The 20,640-nt window shown below is 36.9% G+C and overlaps 1 protein-coding gene across 11 annotated transcripts in view; it reads right to left on the reverse strand.

The window, feature by feature from the left end:
* Positions 1–20,640, reverse strand: part of EYA1 (EYA transcriptional coactivator and phosphatase 1) — an 85,244-nt gene that overhangs the window by 12,900 nt on the left and 51,704 nt on the right. For all 11 annotated transcript variants that reach the window (XM_015855765.2, XM_032442755.1, XM_032442754.1 and 8 more), the window contains one exon: positions 194–252. In XM_015855765.2, coding sequence (XP_015711251.1) covers positions 194–252 — 59 coding nt within the window. The remainder of the gene's footprint in view (positions 1–193; positions 253–20,640) is intronic.

A 20,640-nucleotide genomic window follows, 5' to 3' on the forward strand; every position in this document is an offset into this window, starting at 1 on the left:
TATTTGGAGATAAGAAAACCCCCAAATTAACAAAAAACAACAGGCTACATTCAGCCACCAGCTACTCACCGCTAGGTTGGAAAGGCTAAAATAGCTAAGAAGACAATGGGCTACTGTAAGCACTACAGCAGTTATTGCTTTCCCAGGGAGAAGCATGCAAAGCAACATTTTATCTCTTTCGATTTTCTCATACCTTAAATCTTGACCATTGTCATCCGAAGACACGTCATCAATGTGAACCTGGTCGCATTCCTAAGGTGACAGAAAGACTTTAGGATTTTCTTGATCTTGCAAATCTTAAAAAATAAAGCTATAAAAAAAAAATGTGAACAATCTATTCATCAGGGATATTTTTAATTGTGGAAATCAGTAGATGGCAGTCTTGTTAAAACAACTATCTTACCTATTCTTTGCGCTCGTGTCTTAGTATGAAAGCACACCATCATTAGCTACTACTGTTAAATGGCTTTCCAAAAACACGTTTTTGTGTTTAGAAAGGAAAGTGGTTAAAAACAATTAGCATATGTGTTCCATAAACGTTCTTGTAGCCTTTCAGGTACCTTAAAACATCATGCTGCTCAAAGCTGATTCAGTCAGTGCATAAGTGTAACTGAAACCAGACATTTCGGTAAATGTAACATATTAGAAAAATTAAACCTGATGCTAACCGCCAATGAAATTATGACCTCTGATTGCTGTTGAGCCACACACCAACACAGCCTGAGGCCAGTTTTTCAGAGGAGTGCAGACGAAAAATCTGTTCCTAGTTTGCCATTCATTTGAGAGTTGTGAGTTTCCTTCTCTGTCTTTGGTCATAGTGCATGAAAGCAGCATGCAAAGATGAAGAAAATCTAAATAGAAATAGCCAGATCAAACCATCTTCCTGCAGTGACTTGTATGCAAACTAACATGGCACATTTATAATGAGCTTTGTCCATCACTAAATTAAAAATCATAGTGCATATTGTTTATCTAATAAAAACATTTCTATTAATGATTTCAACATTTGGCAGGAAAACAAACAGACCTCTGGCACTGTAGATCAATCTCAATTCAATGCTTGAAACAATAATGGATTTGAGTTACTTTAATAGTTTCCTCTTCTCTCACTTAATGTGAAATACTATAACAAACACGATCTATTTTAAATATGAAAATATTGCAATCCTTTATTTTTGTGTTACTGCTTTCCTCTGAACAAATTTCTCTCTCTCTATGGATTTGTGAGGAAGGGAGGGAAGATAGAAGTGGAAAGAAACTCAAACCAGCTGTTCCCTAACAGAATTAAAATCATGACCCTCAACCCTTTTTCTAAAACATCTATTTTCCAGCCAACCCTCTCCCAGCAAGCAGCAAGCTCCAAGGAGGAAAAGACTTTGACCCTGTAACCTTCTCCTCCTCTCCTGAGGTCAACAACCTCAGATAAGAAAAAAGCTGAAGAAATCTATTTAGCCTCACATGATGGCTGTGAATTCTAGATTTTTAAAAACGTGGGTTTAGGAAAAATACACCAGAAAATTTTCAAACGATTTAGAAGAGCCATGTGTGGTCTTTTGCACATTTACAACTTATTCTAATGTACACTCTTGGGTACTTTATGCATAAATAGCTCATGCCAGATAAAGAGATAAAGCAACCATCACAGGAAAGACAATAGCACGTTTGGTCATATTTAACCACCATACCGTGAATTTTCTCTAAAGCCAGACCAAATGCATTAGATGCACAGATACAGCTGAAATTACAAGTGTGAACATATGTTGTGAGGCTCTGAAAAGCAACTTGGCTACAGAAATTCAGAAGCTTCTTCAGCAAGCTCTCAAATTCACAGACATTCTTTCTTTTTAATTTTAAAACCAAAAGGAGTTTTCCATTCAAATGCCTGTGAAGTTAAGAATTCAAGTGAGAACTGAGTATAAGCAAATGAAGGCACACCTTCCTGAGTCTGTGAGTTTCCCATTTTAGTTTCTCTTCCACTTATTATTAAATTTTAGCTTCAATTGTCAACTTAGCAGTGAAAAATACGAAGTCAGTAGCCTCCTCTCTCAGAATGGAAATGATTAATGACAACTGGAAAAATGTTGCTGGAGAAGAGGATTCAAAACAGAAATTTTGAAAGAAGACAGTTTCTTTTATTAGCAACCACAAAACTAAAGGAGTCTAAGATGATCTTAAAGGCAAGACTAAAGAAGGAATCATTCTACAAACTTCTGAACTCAACTATCTCAGTTAAAAGACGGGAGCAGAAAGGATGAAACCATTATATCTTAAATTCCACTGTCAGAGGTGGACCGAGGACCTCAAACTTTACAATGTAAGGTCATGGGACCATCACAAACTCCTGGACAGCTTTCCCCTTTCATCTAAGAATCTACTCAGCAGGTAGAAAGCGAGAACTGAAATGATACATTAAAAAAGAAATCATCATGCTGAAAGAAAGAGGGATTTTGGAGAGACAAACCTAGAAAAGAAATCAAAACCAATGAACAGTGGTGTAAAAGCAAAGAAAACGTCAAGAAAGCAAGCAAAGGGAAGAAAAGATCCTAAATATCGTGAATTTCAGGTGAAACGCTGAATATAATGGAAAGGAATAGTGTCCTCTTGTCAGTAATAAAGGAAGAAAAAAAGTCAATCCATGCATGAAAATAAGAAAATGTAAAGAACAAGAGATAAGTATCATAATTTGGAAAGAACTGAAGACAAATCTGACCGACACCATGTTACAACTAAAGGATGGTCACAATTAGTGCACAACTGTTTTGCTCCTCTTGAGTGGCAGGACACAGCTTTCAGGCTAACTGTGAGATCCAAGCGTCGGGTATTTTTTCCACTCTGTCTAGCTGACTTGGACTTTGGGTTAATGAATGACGGGTGCATTTTTAAACCCCTGAGCACAGGAAGGAAAAAAACTATCATTTAATAACTCTTCTTTTAGCAGGGAAATTATTTAGCAGTAACTCTTCAAGTTAGCCCATTACTTATCCCTTGTTAATTGATCTGTCCCATCTTTCCTTTTCAATGCCTTGCATTTGCTTTCATCTGCTTTCTTTGTGTGGAGCATCTTGTTCTTGAGCAAAAACATCTACCTGAGATACCATCCAATTCTCTGGTTAGGTGCAAATGTTACTCCTGTATCCAATATTTAAAACAGTAGTTCACTCAATATGCATCATAACCAGAGGTACGCTAAAATGAAGTTTTACACTGACCAGCAGATAAAGTATACATTTCCAAAAAGTACATTTTTGCAAAAATCTATCATTCTACGTATCAGATAATAAAGATACAAAGACTGACAAAATTCTTGTTTACTACCTCCGAAACTTTCTATGATGGGAACCAGTTTAGGACTATACAAGGTCTACCATTTAAAACTTTAAAGATATATTTAATGCTTTTGTAAGATTGTCATGGGAAATATGTACTAGTATTCACCCTCCAATTTCTCTGGCAAAGTTATTTCTGAAATTAATGTTCAAAGTCCCTGTAGAAAAACTATAAATTCATATTATTCGTGCAGATATATTTTATTACGTATTTTATTACAATATAATCAGTTTAGCAGTCAGATTTAAAGCGGAACATAAAACTGCTGCAATCTCTTTAAAAAAATAGGCTGAATTGACACATGAGGAGCAAAATATCCTGTATCTTATGTATAAAGATTTTGCAGGAAGCTGTGTTTTGCTCCTAAAGGTGTTGACTTTTCAACTTCAATGCATCCAATCTGAAATTTTCATGAAGAACTACAAGTGATAACATTTTTACACTGTTTGCCCTTCTAGCCAGCAGACACAGATTTGTCCAAGGGTGACTCTGACAGTCCAAGTGGGACTCCTGTGCTCTCATGTCTCCCCACTGGAAGGAAGTTATTCCCTTACAACAATGATAACAGAAGACAGGGGAAAGTTTCATTAGAGAACACCATCCTAGAAAGCCAAGAAGGCTGATGCCATAATGTTTTCATGGTGTTGAAAACATGCTCTGTGAAGAGGAGCAGTGCTGCCCTTCATTGAGATACATGTAAGACAGTGCGCAGAGCCAAGCTGCACAGGCTAAGAACATCAAGCTAGGAACAGCAAGTTGCTGTCCCCCAGATGAGCTTGCTGGCTCTGCAGGGAAGGGATTGGAGTTGATGCTTGGGACAGCAGCCAGACTGCACAACAACCCAGGGCTGCCTCAAGTAAGCGCACCCTGGAAACTGGGGCACCTTGACCAAAAGGCTTCATGGAAGAATTGCACTATATTACTTTTGCGGATTTAAAAGCCTTGAGGGAGACCCAAAAAAATCTACTGTTATGGAACAGAAAGGAAACATTTTATACGTATATTTGAAGTACGGATGAGGGAGAACACTAGGTAAGTGGTATAGAAACATTAGAAACTTGCTTACAGCGTGTTCAAAGCATGCGACGCAGATGAACCTAGGGGAAAATGAGAGTGAAAATGAGGGTGTCCACACATACAACTTCCCAATATACCCACTGTAGTTCAGGAAGTTACTTTCTATGTTGCCCTTCTCTCTCACACAGATGGTTTGCACAGATCCATGTGCTTCTCTCTCTCAGAACTTTCAGTGCCACAGTGCGTAGCTTAGCTTGAAACACATCTGCAGCAGCTATGTTAAACTAACAGAAGTTGCACAGAATAACCAAGACTTGTTTCTACATTCCCTTTCATCAGCTCTGCTCTGGAGCTTGAACCAACAGCAGATGTGCTCGCAGGAGCTCCTTAAAAATGGCAGCAGTTGTTTGCTAAGTTAAAATACATCTCCAGTGAAATTCAGAAAGGCAAAGAAAAACAACAGTTTAAAATTAACAACCAGATGAGTCTAGTCTGTCTTGTACATGGAAGCTCTTGCCTTCTCCCTCCTGCCCTCCCAATGCATTTACTAATTCCCTCCTGCTCATTTTCTTCTCTTTTTTGTTATCATATGATGAGCCAAAGGCTTCCACAGATGCTCCAGTCATCATTTACAGCTCTCAAAATGCCTGAACCTACATAGCCCACTGTAACTGTTACTTTAAACTAACAGGATCTTTATAAAGATTCATATGCAAAGCATTAAGTTATGGCAGAAATGTTCTACAAATATTTATATTACTTCGCTCCTTCTCTACCACCCGTCAAGTTGTGCACTTCTGCCATAACTTTGTAAAGTATACCTTACTACTCAATTTACTGTAGGAAAATTAATAATAATAATAAAAAAGAGATTAAGGCTGTTACAGGAGTTCCTCTTATCTCTGCCAATATTGCATGCCATGTGCAGTGACATAATGGCTAGCATGCTGAGCCTTTACATTTTCGTGTTACAAAACTAATAAAATAAATCTAGCAATTTTGCTGTCTTTGAATAAACACTAGGTAGGATAACCCTGGACAAGTTTGCACATTATGAAAAGGAGTAATGTGAATAATATTATGAACATGACCTCAAAGTATTACCGTTCCAAATCTGCTGAATATACCTAATTTACCGTGAGAAAACCAACACCATACTGTCAAGTAATTGTTTCAATACTTCAGAGTGCAAAGTAAAATGATGGGGAAAAAAAAACAACAAAACAGCAAAAAAAGCCTCAAAACAAAACAAAACAAAAAAACACTCAAACATTCAGAACAAGCTATTTTCATTTTGCCTTTACATCAGCATGTCCACTGAGACAACCTGGAAGCTGGCCAACTCACAGGAAATGACTGCTGGATTCTCTGTTCCTCTCATATCTGTCATTACGCAATTATATCCACTGCTTCATTTTCCCTACTGAACGGTAGAGAAATTTGGTCATGTACATGTGAGAACAGATCTGGCGTAACAAGTTAAAGCTGCAATCCTTTATAAACGTGGAACATCTGAAAAACTCTCAATTAAAAAAAATAAATCCTCAAGTGTACGTTGCTGTGTGTTATGCAGATTTGTAAGACATCTCTGTGTATGTCTCTTCCTGAGATCAGAAATATGCCTTTAATGTTAGTATCGGCTCCACAAATACTCCACACTTCTACAAACCATCACAACGAGCTTCTCTGGAAGCAGACTTATAGACCATCAGGGTTTGTTGTTTTTTTTCCAAGCAACGATTGCTTATTCCAAGTTATTTTAGTGAATGACGTTTTTAATTACAAATTAATGGATTTCTACATCTTTTTACTTAAAACTGATTTTTCCAGCTAATCTCTATTCTACTTTCAGCATTCAAGGATCACAACATAATTTAACTGCAGCCATTAAACTCAACAACTAAATCTTTTTTTTTTTTTTTTTTTTTTTTTTACCTGACTAGAAGGACAACAATATCTCTAATACATGTGCAAGTCAGAAAATCAAAGTAGAGTAACACATCACACCTATATACCCACATATGCCTAGCCGGTGCCAAATACCCTTCTACTGTACTTGCTAAACATAAAAAGAACACTACACTTCCTTTCAAGCCGAGGTAATAAAGGCTTAAGTGCTGAACTTCCTAACCCATCATCCTGGAATGCCTGCTAACATACAGCATAAATCCATGTGAAAAAGCAGAGACTACGGTTCGCAGGTTCTCAATGCTGGCACTCAATTGGCATTACCTGTCATCTCTGTCTAGCCTGCACTTTGTGACCCTAACATTTTCTCTTCTTTCCCACCACAATTACTCTGCACTGAAGAAAAAAGGTGCAGATTACCTGTGGGCTGGGCACAGGATACGAAGAACAAAGAGTTCTTGAAATACACTTCATTCTGTCCAACAGTTTGTGGATGAACAGTCAAGGAATTAAATCAGGCTGTGAAAAATTTTAATACACTCCCATTTTAAACTTAGGAGTATAAAGAAAAGCTTACACCGTAAAAAAACACAACAACCAAACTCTCCCAAAATCACAAATCGCCTTTCACAGCTACAATACCATGTCAAAACAAAGAAATAAAGCTATTAGCTATTAAAAAAATAAACATAAAATTAATATTATAAACATAACACTGAAATTTTATTTCAGTTCAATTATAAACTGAACAAAATCATTGTAGGAGATGATTCAGGAGCTCTCTATTGCACTGGACACACAATCTTGAATACAACAGAGCCCATTCTTTTCTAATAAAAAAATGATTAAAATCCAATTTTGCTTGGTCACATGAACAAGTGCACAGGGATTAAATATGATACTCCTAAAGTAAACAGTGTTTGCTCCAAAATAAATACAGATCTTATTCTGCAACTTTATTGCAGTAGCTACGCTAAAATCAAGGTTTACATTTTCATTTCAACTGCACCTTGTAACTGGGAGAATCCAATTTAAAATAAAACATGATCTGAAGAAATACTTTTACAGCAATCACGATGTGCCAGCTACATTCCCACAGCTAAAGAAAACTGTGTTTTGCTAGTTTTCTTTAGCTCACAAATGTAAAGAAGTACTTCAAGAACCGACATCACTTTGTATACACCTAGAATACTTCTCAGTATACCCAATATTAAGTTCTCTCATTTTCTGTTGAAGATGTGTATCAAACTGCAAAACCATACCTCAGGACAATCACAGTAAGCGTTGTCCTCTAAACCCCTGTGACTTCTCACTTGCTCTATGATGCAGAGTGTCAGTCCCACCATAAATTCTTGCTAGAACTCTGACAGAAAAATCTATTTCCATATATTTTGCAGGGCAAGACAAGGCAAGAGAAACGTGTCAAAGCAATAATTTTACTGGCGGACACAAAAGGCTAAATATGACTCATGTTTATCTGTTTAAAGAGCCTGAGTCAGTCCCGGAAAGGACAGTGTTAAGTTCAAAATGCCAAATTTACCTTATCTTCAAAGTTCAACACCTGGCATTGTAAATCCCTTCATTCAGACATGATTCATGTTATCTACAGATATACACTTCTGAAAAAAGTAAAATAAAATAAAAAAGACCAACTACCTATGACTAATGAAAGCCACTGAAAATAAAATATGAACTTATTTAAAGAAGTAACAACAGTCATGAACCTGGTCAGCATGTCATAAATTATTTCCAAATGTACCAACTTGTAAATTTCAAACAACTACAAAATTTAATGACTTAAGTTTTCACAAAAGCCTGAAAGCAATGTCACTCCTCTTGGGAAAGGAGAGTGTTCTTGCTGTTCACGGGGAAGCTCTTCACAAGATGTGAGCTTACTCTCAGTTCTGGGTGACCATTTCAACATGTGGTGCCTTGGTGCTGTTGATCGTACTGATGTTTAAATGAAAGCTATAATATTTTCAGCTAGTGAGTCTCCCGACCTTGTAATTCTCTGCTAATGGGATCAAGACTAGGATTAAAGTTCTCTGCAACAACCTTCTGAGCACTGGCAGACAAATGTTTTGTTCTGATGGACAGTCTGAAGAGCTTTGCACAACGCTGCATTTTTCTCCCTCCTTTTCCTCCCCAGATGCTGCTGGGCAGATGTTGATCCCTATGCTATCACTCAGCACCAGAAGCAGGGAGTCAGCTGAAGCATCGCTGTCTTGCCCAGCTGAAGCAGGGGATGACATCTGTTTTGCCAAAGCTCTGGGGATGCTAACTGGCTGGGAAGGGTCTTTAGGGTTCCTGTACAGCATTTACAAAAAGGGAGAAGATACATGGAGGTAAATTAGGTGGGAACTAATGCTATGAACCTGGGAGGGTATCATGCATTTCAGCTGAGCTGCATGTGCATAAAGATCACTCCAGGTGACTCTCTTGAGAAACGAAATCATATGTGGCTAAACTTCAGTAGCACTAAGTGTGAAGGTGCTCATCTCTGATCCCATGAAAGGAAATAACTTATGTGGTTAATAACTGCTTAAGCCTGTAGGAATGATTTTCTCACAAAACCTATAGAGGTATTATTCTTCCTAATGCTCATACTCATGAACCACAGCAGTGCATTCCACAAAAGCCAGGCATCATGAATTTCAGATGGGTTTTGCACTTACCAGCAAAGCCGCAGTTCTGCCTACAAATACTTTGTTTCCTTTTTCTGTTCATTTACCTACAGCTACAGGAACAGTCTAATTTAGTTCTACATTCATGAAGCCAAATTTCATGAGCTTTCTGCAAGTCACCCATGGTTGCGGTATCATGTACTAGAAAAAATGTTTCCAGTCATTCCCTCACTTACACATCAGGAAAAATTCCTTACCTAGGTTTGTATTTCCTTTCTTTTCTTTACTTCCTTCCTGCAGTGAAACTGAGCTTTTCTTGGATTGCTACTGTGGAAAACCAAATGCAAATGGGCTTTGTGTCTCAGCTCAAATGCGCTAAGATAACTTTACTGCTGTGCCTGCTAGAAAGGAGTTCACAGTCATAAGTTCATTAGAACATGAAAGTTCCTACCCTTCACAGGACTGTAAGTACCTTAAAAATTAGATTTGTGTCTAAGAAGAAATACAGTGCTGTAAACAAACAAACAAACAAAAACCTCTTTACTGAAATTCTTGAAATTATCATGTTATGTTTTCCTAGAACTCTCTGTTGCTGAAGGCAAGCGATCGAAAGTTAAATCATGGGATCCTTGTGAAGCACATCTAGGCACAGTATGGTCAGGAAGTTCCTGTTACAGACACTGCAAACATCAAAATGAGGTGCACTCTTTATTTCAGTCAAAATGAGACAAAGCATTTTTGAACAGATTTTCCCCTGCAGGCTCCTGAGTGACTCAGGCTCCATTCTGGATGACCAGGAATTAGTTCAGTTGCCATCCTTAAAGCACTTGGGAGTAAGAGGGAGATAATTCAGCCAGTTCTATATGTAGTGTTCTCTGCAGCCATCCATTATATCTCACCAGCAATAAACTGTTTTCAACAGCCTGTTCTGTAGTCCAACTATTTTTGCAGTTTGATTGCCCAGAAATCTATTTTCAGCACGCTCTACATTCCTTCCTACCTAATTTTGTAATAGCTGGCTACAGTTGTTTTTTATTCAACATTTAGGTAACCATTTGGGAAGTGAAGTGTTCATCAAGACTTGCTAGGATCCATCTTCCAAGCCAGACTAACTTTGCCAGAATTAGACAGATGCCTCAACGAAACCAACTATTTGTTGTAAAAGAAGACTTAGTGATCTGAATATGAACTTCTGTCCTAGTCTTCATTATTAAATGAAGACCACACAGCAAAACCTATTACTTTATGACAAGCTGGACTGTTATATTCCCAACATTTGTATTAATAGCAATAAATACCAACATGAATGATTACATTCAGCCGTCATCAAGAACTGTTTCTGTTCTTCTCAGCTGCATTGCTATCATGCTCTCCTGAAGTCTACTTTCATACAAAAATATTTCTCTTATGGACTCGTTTCTAAATATTTCTGAGGAAGCCATTTACATTATGCAGAAATGAACCTGACACATTTCCAGCCTGAGAGAAAATGTAATGTAACTTTCTTAAGAAATATATTTTCTTTGGCATCATCTTAGTCAATATTTACTTCTTAGTCAGTAAATACACCTGTTTACTTCAAGAGGTGTTAATCTCCACCCATCAACAGCACTGTCTCTCTGTGCTAGATAAATATTTTTTTTTTTCTGACTTTGACACGGCCTGGTTGATTTTCTTCACTGGTACATCAAGTGGTGAACTCAGCACAACAAAGCAAATTCATCTCATAGTGTTACACTGAGGTCTTGTATTGTTCTGAGACTAGTTTGCAAATAAAATTGTTCAAATGGAACTGGGGCAATTGTGTGGGAGAGAAACAAAAGAGCAGGAAGCACTCTAAGATGCCACGTTTACATCTTAAACAGCTGCAAATAAAAAACATTGGAACCCAAACAGTAACATTCCCCTCCATCTTTCAACAAGTTTCTTTATGAATGACTGAACAATTTAAACCCATAAAGTTACCGCATGGCTTCTGCATTAATTTCTATGCAACTTCACTACTCATCTCAAATGGGTGATGATACCCGTTCTAAAGGAGATACTGCAGATGAAACCAATGATTTTATCATCGAGGCACTCTGAAAGACTATTGCAAACAGAATTTAAGTGCAGTTACTGTTAATGGCAATTAAGTTTGTTAATGTGTTAACTCATCCTCCATCTATTTTCCTTCTAATAATATTATTTCCAAAATTAAGTAGGTTAATAAGAAGACAAGGGATACTGGGAAATTATAATAACATTATGAATATAATTAACTAGGAATTATAATATTAAAGATCTAATCAAAGGAAAAAAAATTCTCCTTTCTCTTTAATTATTCTAATTCATACATACAAATATTTAATGTTATCACAAGGACAACAGTATAAATCTGCAATAAATTTTCTAATCTCAGAAGAATTATTTTACACCCCTGCAACTGAAAACCTTGAAGTCTCATTTGCTTTATGAGCAAGAGAAATGGGAGCTATTAAACAATATACACACACTATCAAAAGTAGTTTGCTTTGGAACAGCAGCACTTAAAGGAGCAAGGCTCTAATTTACTGTTGTTCTGATTTTTTCTTTTATAATGGGTTATCCCGTTTTGTAAACACAATTTGTCACCAACACCAACCAGAGTTCTCTGTAACTACTTTTTGCCTTTCTTTAAGATCTGTTATCCCTGCTGAGAGAATCTACTAAAGAAGAATTTTTCATACTGACACCAACTGTAGTCTTGCTGTGAATAACCACATTCCCATAAAAATCATTCCATTTATTGCAAAGTTGTTGGCAGACCATAGGAATAATAGTCAACTCAGGAAACCTTTTATCCTGAAATCACATCGCTTAACCCCTTACGTGGTCATATGAAATTCATATCTAAAAGCTGTATTACCAAAGTGCTTGTTTAATGCTCTAGTCAAAGCATTTTTGTTGCTGGCAAGCTTTTAAAATAATGTTTTCCCAGTATCTTAATAATAATAATAATAATAATAATAATAATAATAATAATGATAATATAATAATAACAACAACAATAATAATAATAATAATAATATAAAAAAGACTGATGCAGAATAAACCAAGCAGTATTCTTTTTTTTTTTTCTTAACATACAAGATTATATTTAAAATAATAGAGTCTCTCCACCCTTTTCCAACCCTTACTTGTAGATAATTAAAGCTGAATTTATACTTTATTCATTTTGACAAGTCCATAATGGGATTTTTGGATTTGCAAACCTGTTTTTAAGAAATACATACACCTTTTTTTCTCAATAAATGAGTTCTGGATTATTTTAAACTCTTCAGTTTGGGAAAATTCTTTGAAAATCTCTTAACTTGTAATTGTTGCTCCAGTTGGCTCTCCTCCATTCCCAGCAATGTTAGGGAACGAGTTACTCCCCTGTGTATCCAGACTTTACATTTGCAATGCGAATATGTAAAATATGTGAAAGAAAAAGAGAAAAGAGAGGATCCTTTAACTGATTGAAAATATTTTCTACAGTTCAGAAAGGATCATTTGCTTAGTTCTATCTGATCTTGTGGCAATAGTATTTCAGCTAAGCTTATCATTCATGTCAGCAGTCTGTATTCTCCTGTCAATGAACATTTAAGAGCTACAGCCTCACGGATGCACACTAGTTCAGAAACATAGCAGTGCCTCTGCTTGGACTTCCCAGGTCTGACTGAGCAAGGATCATGGAAAAAATAAAGCAAAAACTTTGTTACCTCAATAACTTACTGTTTCTTTTGTTAAGCTTTCCATTTATATTTCTGAAATCCTCTTTAAATACTCACACTTCAACACATTACAACTACGTTAGCTCATTTCAGAATTGCCCACTTTCTTGACTGTATCTAAAGATAAACTTTCAAAATAAAATTAACAGAAGTCAAACTTGACTTTAAAACACAGAAAAATAGAAGTGACACTGCAGTAAGTGAAGGGAGCAATCCCCTCCCCCCTTTCTTTAAAGTTTCATTAGACCATTGAACTGGATGAAATTCAGATAGAGGCCTTATTGTAACCACGCTGAAACAGTAGAAATCTCCTGAGACCATGAAACTCAAACATTTTGGGAACTGACTTCAAGCACTCCTTTCGTGCTTTTTAAAAGAAAATGAATGAAAGACGTTTCTTAATTTTTATCCCTGTAACAACATTTGAATATGATTTTAAGAAAAAATAAAGAAAAAGCACAAACAAATCTGTTTAAAACACACGCATATGCAGATCTTCTTACAATTTCAACTATAGTCATAGTTGTCATAAGTAAACAGCCCAGCACAAACTGCATGATATCTCTCAAGACACCAGAAGATTGCAGTGATTACATTGCAAATTCATGCTAAAACTACACTGAGGTTGATAGAAACAACCTTCCAAGCAAACTGCTGATATGGTTTCAAATATATGTACTTATGTGAAGATGGGCTTACATGCTCTCAGTCTGAAAAACAGCATGTAAGACCAGCATGTAAGACCAACATTGTTCAGAGACTAAACCACTTAAAACATCAACTCAAATAATGCAGACCTGAGGTTTGCTGTTTTAAATGGTACCCAAACTAACAAGGAGACAGTTTTTTGAAGGAAACAATTATATTCTTTCTTTTTGTGGTGCTCAGAGATATGATTAGCAGAGGGTTGTTAGTTAGGGTACTATGGTTAGGCTGCGGTTGGACTTGATGATCTTTGAGGTCTTTTCCAACCTGAGTAATTCTATGATTCTGTGCACTGGAAAAGTTCACTTATGGAAAAACAAACAAACAAACAAAAAGCAGAAAGGCTTTCTTGCAAGTGGTGAAATCAGCATAAATTAATTGCATTACATGATCAGAAAGTGTGGACTGGGAAAGATATTTGAGTGTAAATTAATACTGAACTTAGCTGGAATAATTTTCTCCACAGCATTTGCAGCTGCACCAGGGATGTGACTGGCAGTATGAGAGTTTACACGGCTGTCAGCTAAACCAGAAATCCAAACACAAAATCTATTGGTCAGGAATGTTCTTTGAATTTGTAAAATTTTATTTAGATTTTTCAGTTATTAAGCAATGATGGATTACTTCAGGAATTTATGAAAGTGTTATCAGTCAGTCATAACTAGAGAATGCAAAGCTATACTAGTAGACAGGCCTTTGTTCCAGTGATATGCGTAACGCTTAGAGAAAATTTGAAGAACATTTTATTCTCATCAGTTCCCTGAAATACTTGAAGCTGAAAAGTATCCACAAAAGAATATGTGGAAAGCAATACATTAATTAACAGCAACATTAACTGTTTTTACCATTAGTAGCAACTATGTACTCATTCATTTGGCATTAATTTCTATTATTTCAGACTTCTGGGATGAGTTAAATAATAAAAAAGAGTCTATTAAAATCTGAAATGATACTTCTAGCACTAAAAGGCCTTCTGGATGAATCCCCGAAGAACTATTACCTGGTTTTGGAACTAACATGCTGAACCATCATGCTTAGGGCATGGTCTGCATCGGCAGAAAAGTTCTGTAGCAAGTAGAAGGGATTCTGCAATCCTTCAAAAGGAAGAATTCACTAAGGAGTCGATATGGGTCAACAATGTAGCAAGTCAAGAGTTTTGAAATCTGATAATGGATTGTCTACAAAAGCAAATAAATTGACCGCAGTACCTCTTCATTTCCACTGAGCCTTAGACAGGCTTTTTTAGAACAATTTGTTTCATTATTTATTATAGGAGAATTTTTAAAGCACTGTCTGGCATTATTTGTTAGATGAGAAATTTTATGTTTTCCTTTAGAAGGTCACTAATGTTTCTAATGCTTCACTTGCAATGAAAGCTGCCAAATCCAGGGCTGGTCAGTAATTCCAGTGGCAGACCCTGCCTATATACTTCTTTAATGCTTATATTAGACAACTTCCAGGTACCTTACTGCTGCCCTTCAATACAGAATCTCCTGGACTGGCAAGAGCTTGCAACTGTTTCCTCAGAACCAAGTTATAATAAGCAGGCACTGTAACTACCAAAAAGCATGTCAAAATTAGGTATTTTATTTCCTGGAAGGGGCACAATAAATTTAATTCTTTTACCTGAAGGAAGACATCTGAATATGTAGTTTGGGCAAAACATTTTGTTATCTGGTAATATTTACTTACTACCAACAAGAATGAGTTTGTTGCCACTCGCACATCTAATCAGCATGTATGCCACCAAATTATTCTGCACTGGGCAATTTGCATACCAATGCATTTCATCTCTGTGTACGTCTAACTAATGTTTAGTACATTTGTATTGCATAGTATCTAGACATTACAATCAGAAGCCACACTACAAGATGGTAGACTACTTGGATTTCATTCTGATTACCAGTCCACAAACAGACAAGGAAAACACAGCAGTCATTGGTGAAGACAGCCTTCTGCTCTAAACACATTTTTGTCCCTCTTGCTTTAAGAAATGAGCTTTATTTGAAATGTATGATAGTTTGAATTTGAACAACTGCAATTTACCAAAAATTGCTAGGGCGCTTCTAGCAAAATACTAAAGAGAACAAGCTGAAGGACTGTTAGAAAGTGAGCAACAACTGATACAATATAACAACTGACACAAAGCAACAATACAATAAACAGCAAATACTACAACCACCAGACTCAGCTGTCCCATTTCCTGAGTCCTTTCCCTCTTGAATTCTTTCTGATGGAATCACCACCCTTTTATCTGTAGCTACCACCCTTATCATGCAAAGTAGTGACAACCACAAAAACAAACCTCATGCATACTACACAAGAATGTATGCAAAATATGAGCAACCAAAAGCTGCTTTTAAACAATGTCAGCAAAAGCCTTCCCTCTAAACATACAGAGTGTGAAGCATGGCCTCAGCCACAAAACAATTTTAATCTGATTTCATTCATGCAAAGGAGATGGGCAAGTTTTTCCCATGGTGACCATGCCTTCCCAATCCCCCTTCTCCACTTCCTCAGTCTGCCTGGTTCAGACCATACAGTCCTGCCAACTCCCATCACTGTGCACCTCTGCCCAGCTTCATCATGTTTCCACCTAAGCAATGTCAGATATGATACCTCTGTCCAAATCTGGCTCTGTGATGTGGCCATAAGGTATGAGACTCTGCTGGACTGTCCTGAAAAGAGTCCAGTGGAAGGCCACAAAGATGATTAAGGGCCTGGAACAGGCTGCCCAGGGAGGTTGTGCAGTCTCCGCTGGAGATATTCAAGACCCGGCTGGACACCTACCTGTGCAGCCTGCTGTTGAGGGACTGCTTTGCATGGGGGGTGGACTAAATGATCTCTAGAGGTCCCTTCCAGCCCCTGTAATCTTGTGACTTTCAACTGCTAATCATGGGCAACCTGTCTTCCCAGCTTTCTCTGGAGCTAATTCAAAGCCTGCACTTGAAGGCTGGCTTGCATCCAAGCAGTTCTCTTCTTTAGATTACTCGACTCTAGGAACAGATGTGCTAAAAATGCCTTGAGAAAAAACACAGTGGTTTACCCTGCAGTGGTCATGGTTCTTTCAGATGTGCAGTAACCTGCACACAATAAGTCTGATGAATGTTATTATTCAATAATGTGTATTATCATAATGCCTACAATCCAAAATTACGCTTCAGAGTGCTACTGCGGTAAGTTACCAGCCTGGATCTGTGGTATATTAATGTCTCAGGTCTAAGGGGAAGTAGTTTCCCTTTCTCTTTCAGATTAAAGAACCAGAACATATGGCATTATTGCTTCAAAGGCATTCCTGCAGGGCACTGTATGGTACGCTGGGGACATATCTGTATGCATGGTCACTGAAGGACCTGGGAGCAAAGTCACTTAGTCTCCCGTGGTGTTACTGAAAGACCTACAAAGGAGAAAATTCTCAGACTGAAGAAAAGAAGAATATACATCTCTGTCATGAAGAAAAGGTCTCCTTGATGCTCAGAAGTGATTTATATGGTGCATACGCTTCCAACAGCAGGGAGGCACCCTTGTTTCACCTGCAAGAATTGAAGGCAAGGGCCAAAGGGGAACTAATTTTGGAGAAGTTTTGTTCTGGGATCACGCTTCATGTTTGCAGTAAGAGATTTTACCTGTTTGCTTTCTTAGGCATGAGCTCTCTCTTGTAGCAATTCTTCACGTTTTAGTGTCATAACAAAATATACAGTTATTTTTTGCTTCAAGCTGTGAAAAGCATCTATGCAATCAAATGTCTCGGTGTTTCAGGAGAGCTGAGTATACTACCTTATATGTAAAGTGTAGGATTTGTAAAATGTCCCTGTATCAATTCAACTTTATTAAAGCCTAACAGGCACTGATGAGGCAGGAGAGCATGGAGGACTCCCTGAACCATGTGACTGCAGCAGAAAAGAGGACAGAGAGGAGTTTGGGGCTGCCTGGCACAGGCGTGGGAAGGCAGCACTGCAGATCCAACAGCCTTGGCTCTGCGCACATCATGGAAACTGCATGCAAAACCAATATGGGTAACTTTCCAGAGGGTCAGTGCACAGTAATAAGACTTAGTTTCCTTAATCTGCAGTAGTGAAAAGTTTGTAGTGTAACCATAAAAAGGCTACACTGCCCTTTTAGTCACACAGAACTGAGAAGTTAAAATAGATCCCCATTGCAGTGACAAGCTTTCACCTATGCCATGGTCCTTTTTCTTCTTTCTTTTTATTGTTATAGTGGCAAACGTAATTAAAAAAAAAAAAAAAAAAAAAAAAAAAAAAAAAAAAAAAAAAAAAAAGGAAACAAAAATTATCACTAAACCTGACAGCTTTCTCTTTTATTTTATTAGTAACTGAAATATGTCAACTAAAATAGCTTAGAATCTCATACCATACTGCCACTCATATCTCATACCATACTGCCACCCATACATCATCACTTTGCATACAGAGCCTTCACAAACAAAAGCGAATTGTGAGGCCATGAATGTGCATTATGTGTCCTTCGCTGATGGAAGAAAATGGATGCTAGCTATTATTACTGTGCCCTTATACATAAATTCACTTCTTAGGGCATCAAAATGTTTTTTAAATACTTTTATAACTTATAAAATCTTATTTTGTGTTCATCCACAACCTGAAATGAACAAACAGCAATAAAAAGCCTAATACATTAGAACAAATAATCCTGACAAAAATCTACATATACTTGGACTTTAATTACTTTAATAAAATACAACACTTCAAAAAAGTACCTTATTTATAAGAAGCATTAGATAAGGTTTTAAAAAGAAGGCTTCAAGTGCTTGGAGAATGAATAAATTGACATTTCCAGATTCAATAAAGAGAACTGTAGCTCTCTAAAGCTACAGATCTAACGAGATGGAATCATCTTAGAATAAAGTTTGCAAAACACTGAATTTGCTATTTAAAATAGAACATTCATCACCAGTCACAACTACCAATTCTTCCTTCAGCAAACCTGGATATAATGTGCACCTAATATGCCAGAGAAATGAAAAAACTAATCTTTTTAGAGGATCAGCATGCATACATAGATGTATACAGTCTTTAAAGATGCCATAAGGTACATGCCACATTTCAGTCCTATCATCATCTTCTTAATTTCCCTAAAACACTTGAGCATACATTCTAAAGTACCTAAATATGCGTAATTGCTCCATACATGCCATTAAAATATTATACCCTATTACCCCTATCACAACATAATTGGCATGTAAAAATCAGACATTCCTTCCTGATGAGATAATTTTGGTTCTCTTGAGATCTCTACATCAATGTATTTTTTCCCTCCTGTGCACAATTAAAATTCTGCTATAGAAAAGAATATTACATGATTAAATAATGATTTCCAATACTGAAAACTGAAACTTTTATTATGGAGCCTAAATGCAGCCTTCAAAATATAAATTTTGGAAATACTGCACTTATTTCCTAATGTTTGGACTTGTATAGTTCTATAATACCACTGCAAAATTACTATTAATTTAATAAACCATTGCTTTTGATGGTACTTAGATCAAATTATACATTAAAAACAACATTTTATTTCCAGTGTGTTAAAATACTTCTTGTGTATTTTTAATATTAGATTTTATAAATGCTCCTTCAAGATTTCAAATTATCTGTATCAATTTGGAATGAATTACAAAAAACATTTGCATATATCGAAACAAATGAGCCATCTGTTTTGCTGAAGAAATAATCTAAGAGCTAGTAGAAAGAGAGCAATCACTAATTGTAAATCCAAGTACAACTCACACATTATTAAGCAGAACATTGACTTTCGAGCAAGACACTGAAATCACAAAGAACTTTTTCATTGAATTTTTAAAAATACCAACAAAAAAGGGCATTGTTACTATTGTTGTTATTACCTAAAGACCAACATGTAGAAAACTAGGAGATTCACTTACCTCTCTGAATACAATGCTGATTTAGAGTGGGTACACTGAAGTTTTCAATGCCGCTAGTACACGTTGGCATTGATTCACTTTATACAAACTAAAAAGACTGCTGAGATTTAGAGCTCAACCTAATAAAATTACAGAAACCTCTAGGCTGAGATTTGAAAAGTCAGTAAAGTAACACAAATCAAGCGATCCTTTGGAAATCGCGACTGCAACTAAGTCCTTTGCATTTAAAAAGCAATTCATGCCTGTCACAGTTTTCAAGAACTGGACGACAAGAGACCTGTTCTGATTAGAGCTTTCTGGAAAGCACTGGATGAGCTTGTGGTATCTAGAAAAACATGCATCATAGGCCAAAGTCACGATAGATGATTGCCTGCCTGAAAACCCAGCCTTTCTGTATGTCAGGAAGGGCTCTCTCTGAGCCTGGGTGAGAAAAGAACGAGCTTTCAGGTTCCAGCTTTGAATTATGTCTAGACCCAAAGATGTTTCTGTGCTGTGGGTCAGGCATGTTCCAGATCCAGGTTTGCCTTTCTTCATACTATTTTCAGGCAAGACTGCTCATTTTTTGTGACTCACTGGTATCATTGCCTACAGACCTCCCAATCAGAGCCCAGACTCTCACATATGTGAACTAGAAGACTTTGCCCTGAGCAAGGTCACCAAGAGACATTCCAAACTCATTCCTTCAACAGCAAGAACAGATGCTTTAAGTCTGAGCACAGCCAAGCTAAAACTGCCCACAGTTTTGATGGAATACTGTCAAAGTACTGGGAGCCTGAACTTCCAGACTACCAAGCCTGAGGCCACAGACCTTGGGAAACACAGAGGTCCTGTTAATAATGGTGACACTCAATGACAAACTGAAGGTCCAGGAGGAAATGCCCCTGAATGGACAACCATATTCATGTTTGGAACTTTAAGAGAAACCGCTTTGCTACAGGGGAAGTCCAAAGAATAAAGTTCATCCTCTAAAGCTTCTTGCTTCTGTGAGTTATCTGAATCAATTGTTTGGTTTTTTTTTCCTTCCCATATTTCAAAGTTCATCAGTAAATAAAACATTGCATTGTACTGTCGTGAGTGTAACTTGCCAACTATTAAGATAATCCGCTATCCCTAATATTTAGTTGGTTAACTTCCATTAAAGTCACTGACACATACCGAGCTGAGTCTATTAAGCAACTGGCCATGTATAGCAAATGAAAACACACAGAACTTTATTAAATATGCTGCTAAGATACAGTAGGAGTTCATTTTTCTGATCTGCATAAATTGAAATATATTTAGGAATCAGAAACAGCTTTGGAAAATAACTAGCATTGTTATACCTTTCAACCAATCTGAAAAATTAATCCTATGCATGTAACTCACTAATTACATTTCTTGTATCCAAAACAGTATCATCTTTACATAA

This window comes from Coturnix japonica, chromosome 2 (assembly GCF_001577835.2).
Source record: "Coturnix japonica isolate 7356 chromosome 2, Coturnix japonica 2.1, whole genome shotgun sequence".
NCBI lineage: Eukaryota > Metazoa > Chordata > Aves > Galliformes > Phasianidae > Coturnix > Coturnix japonica.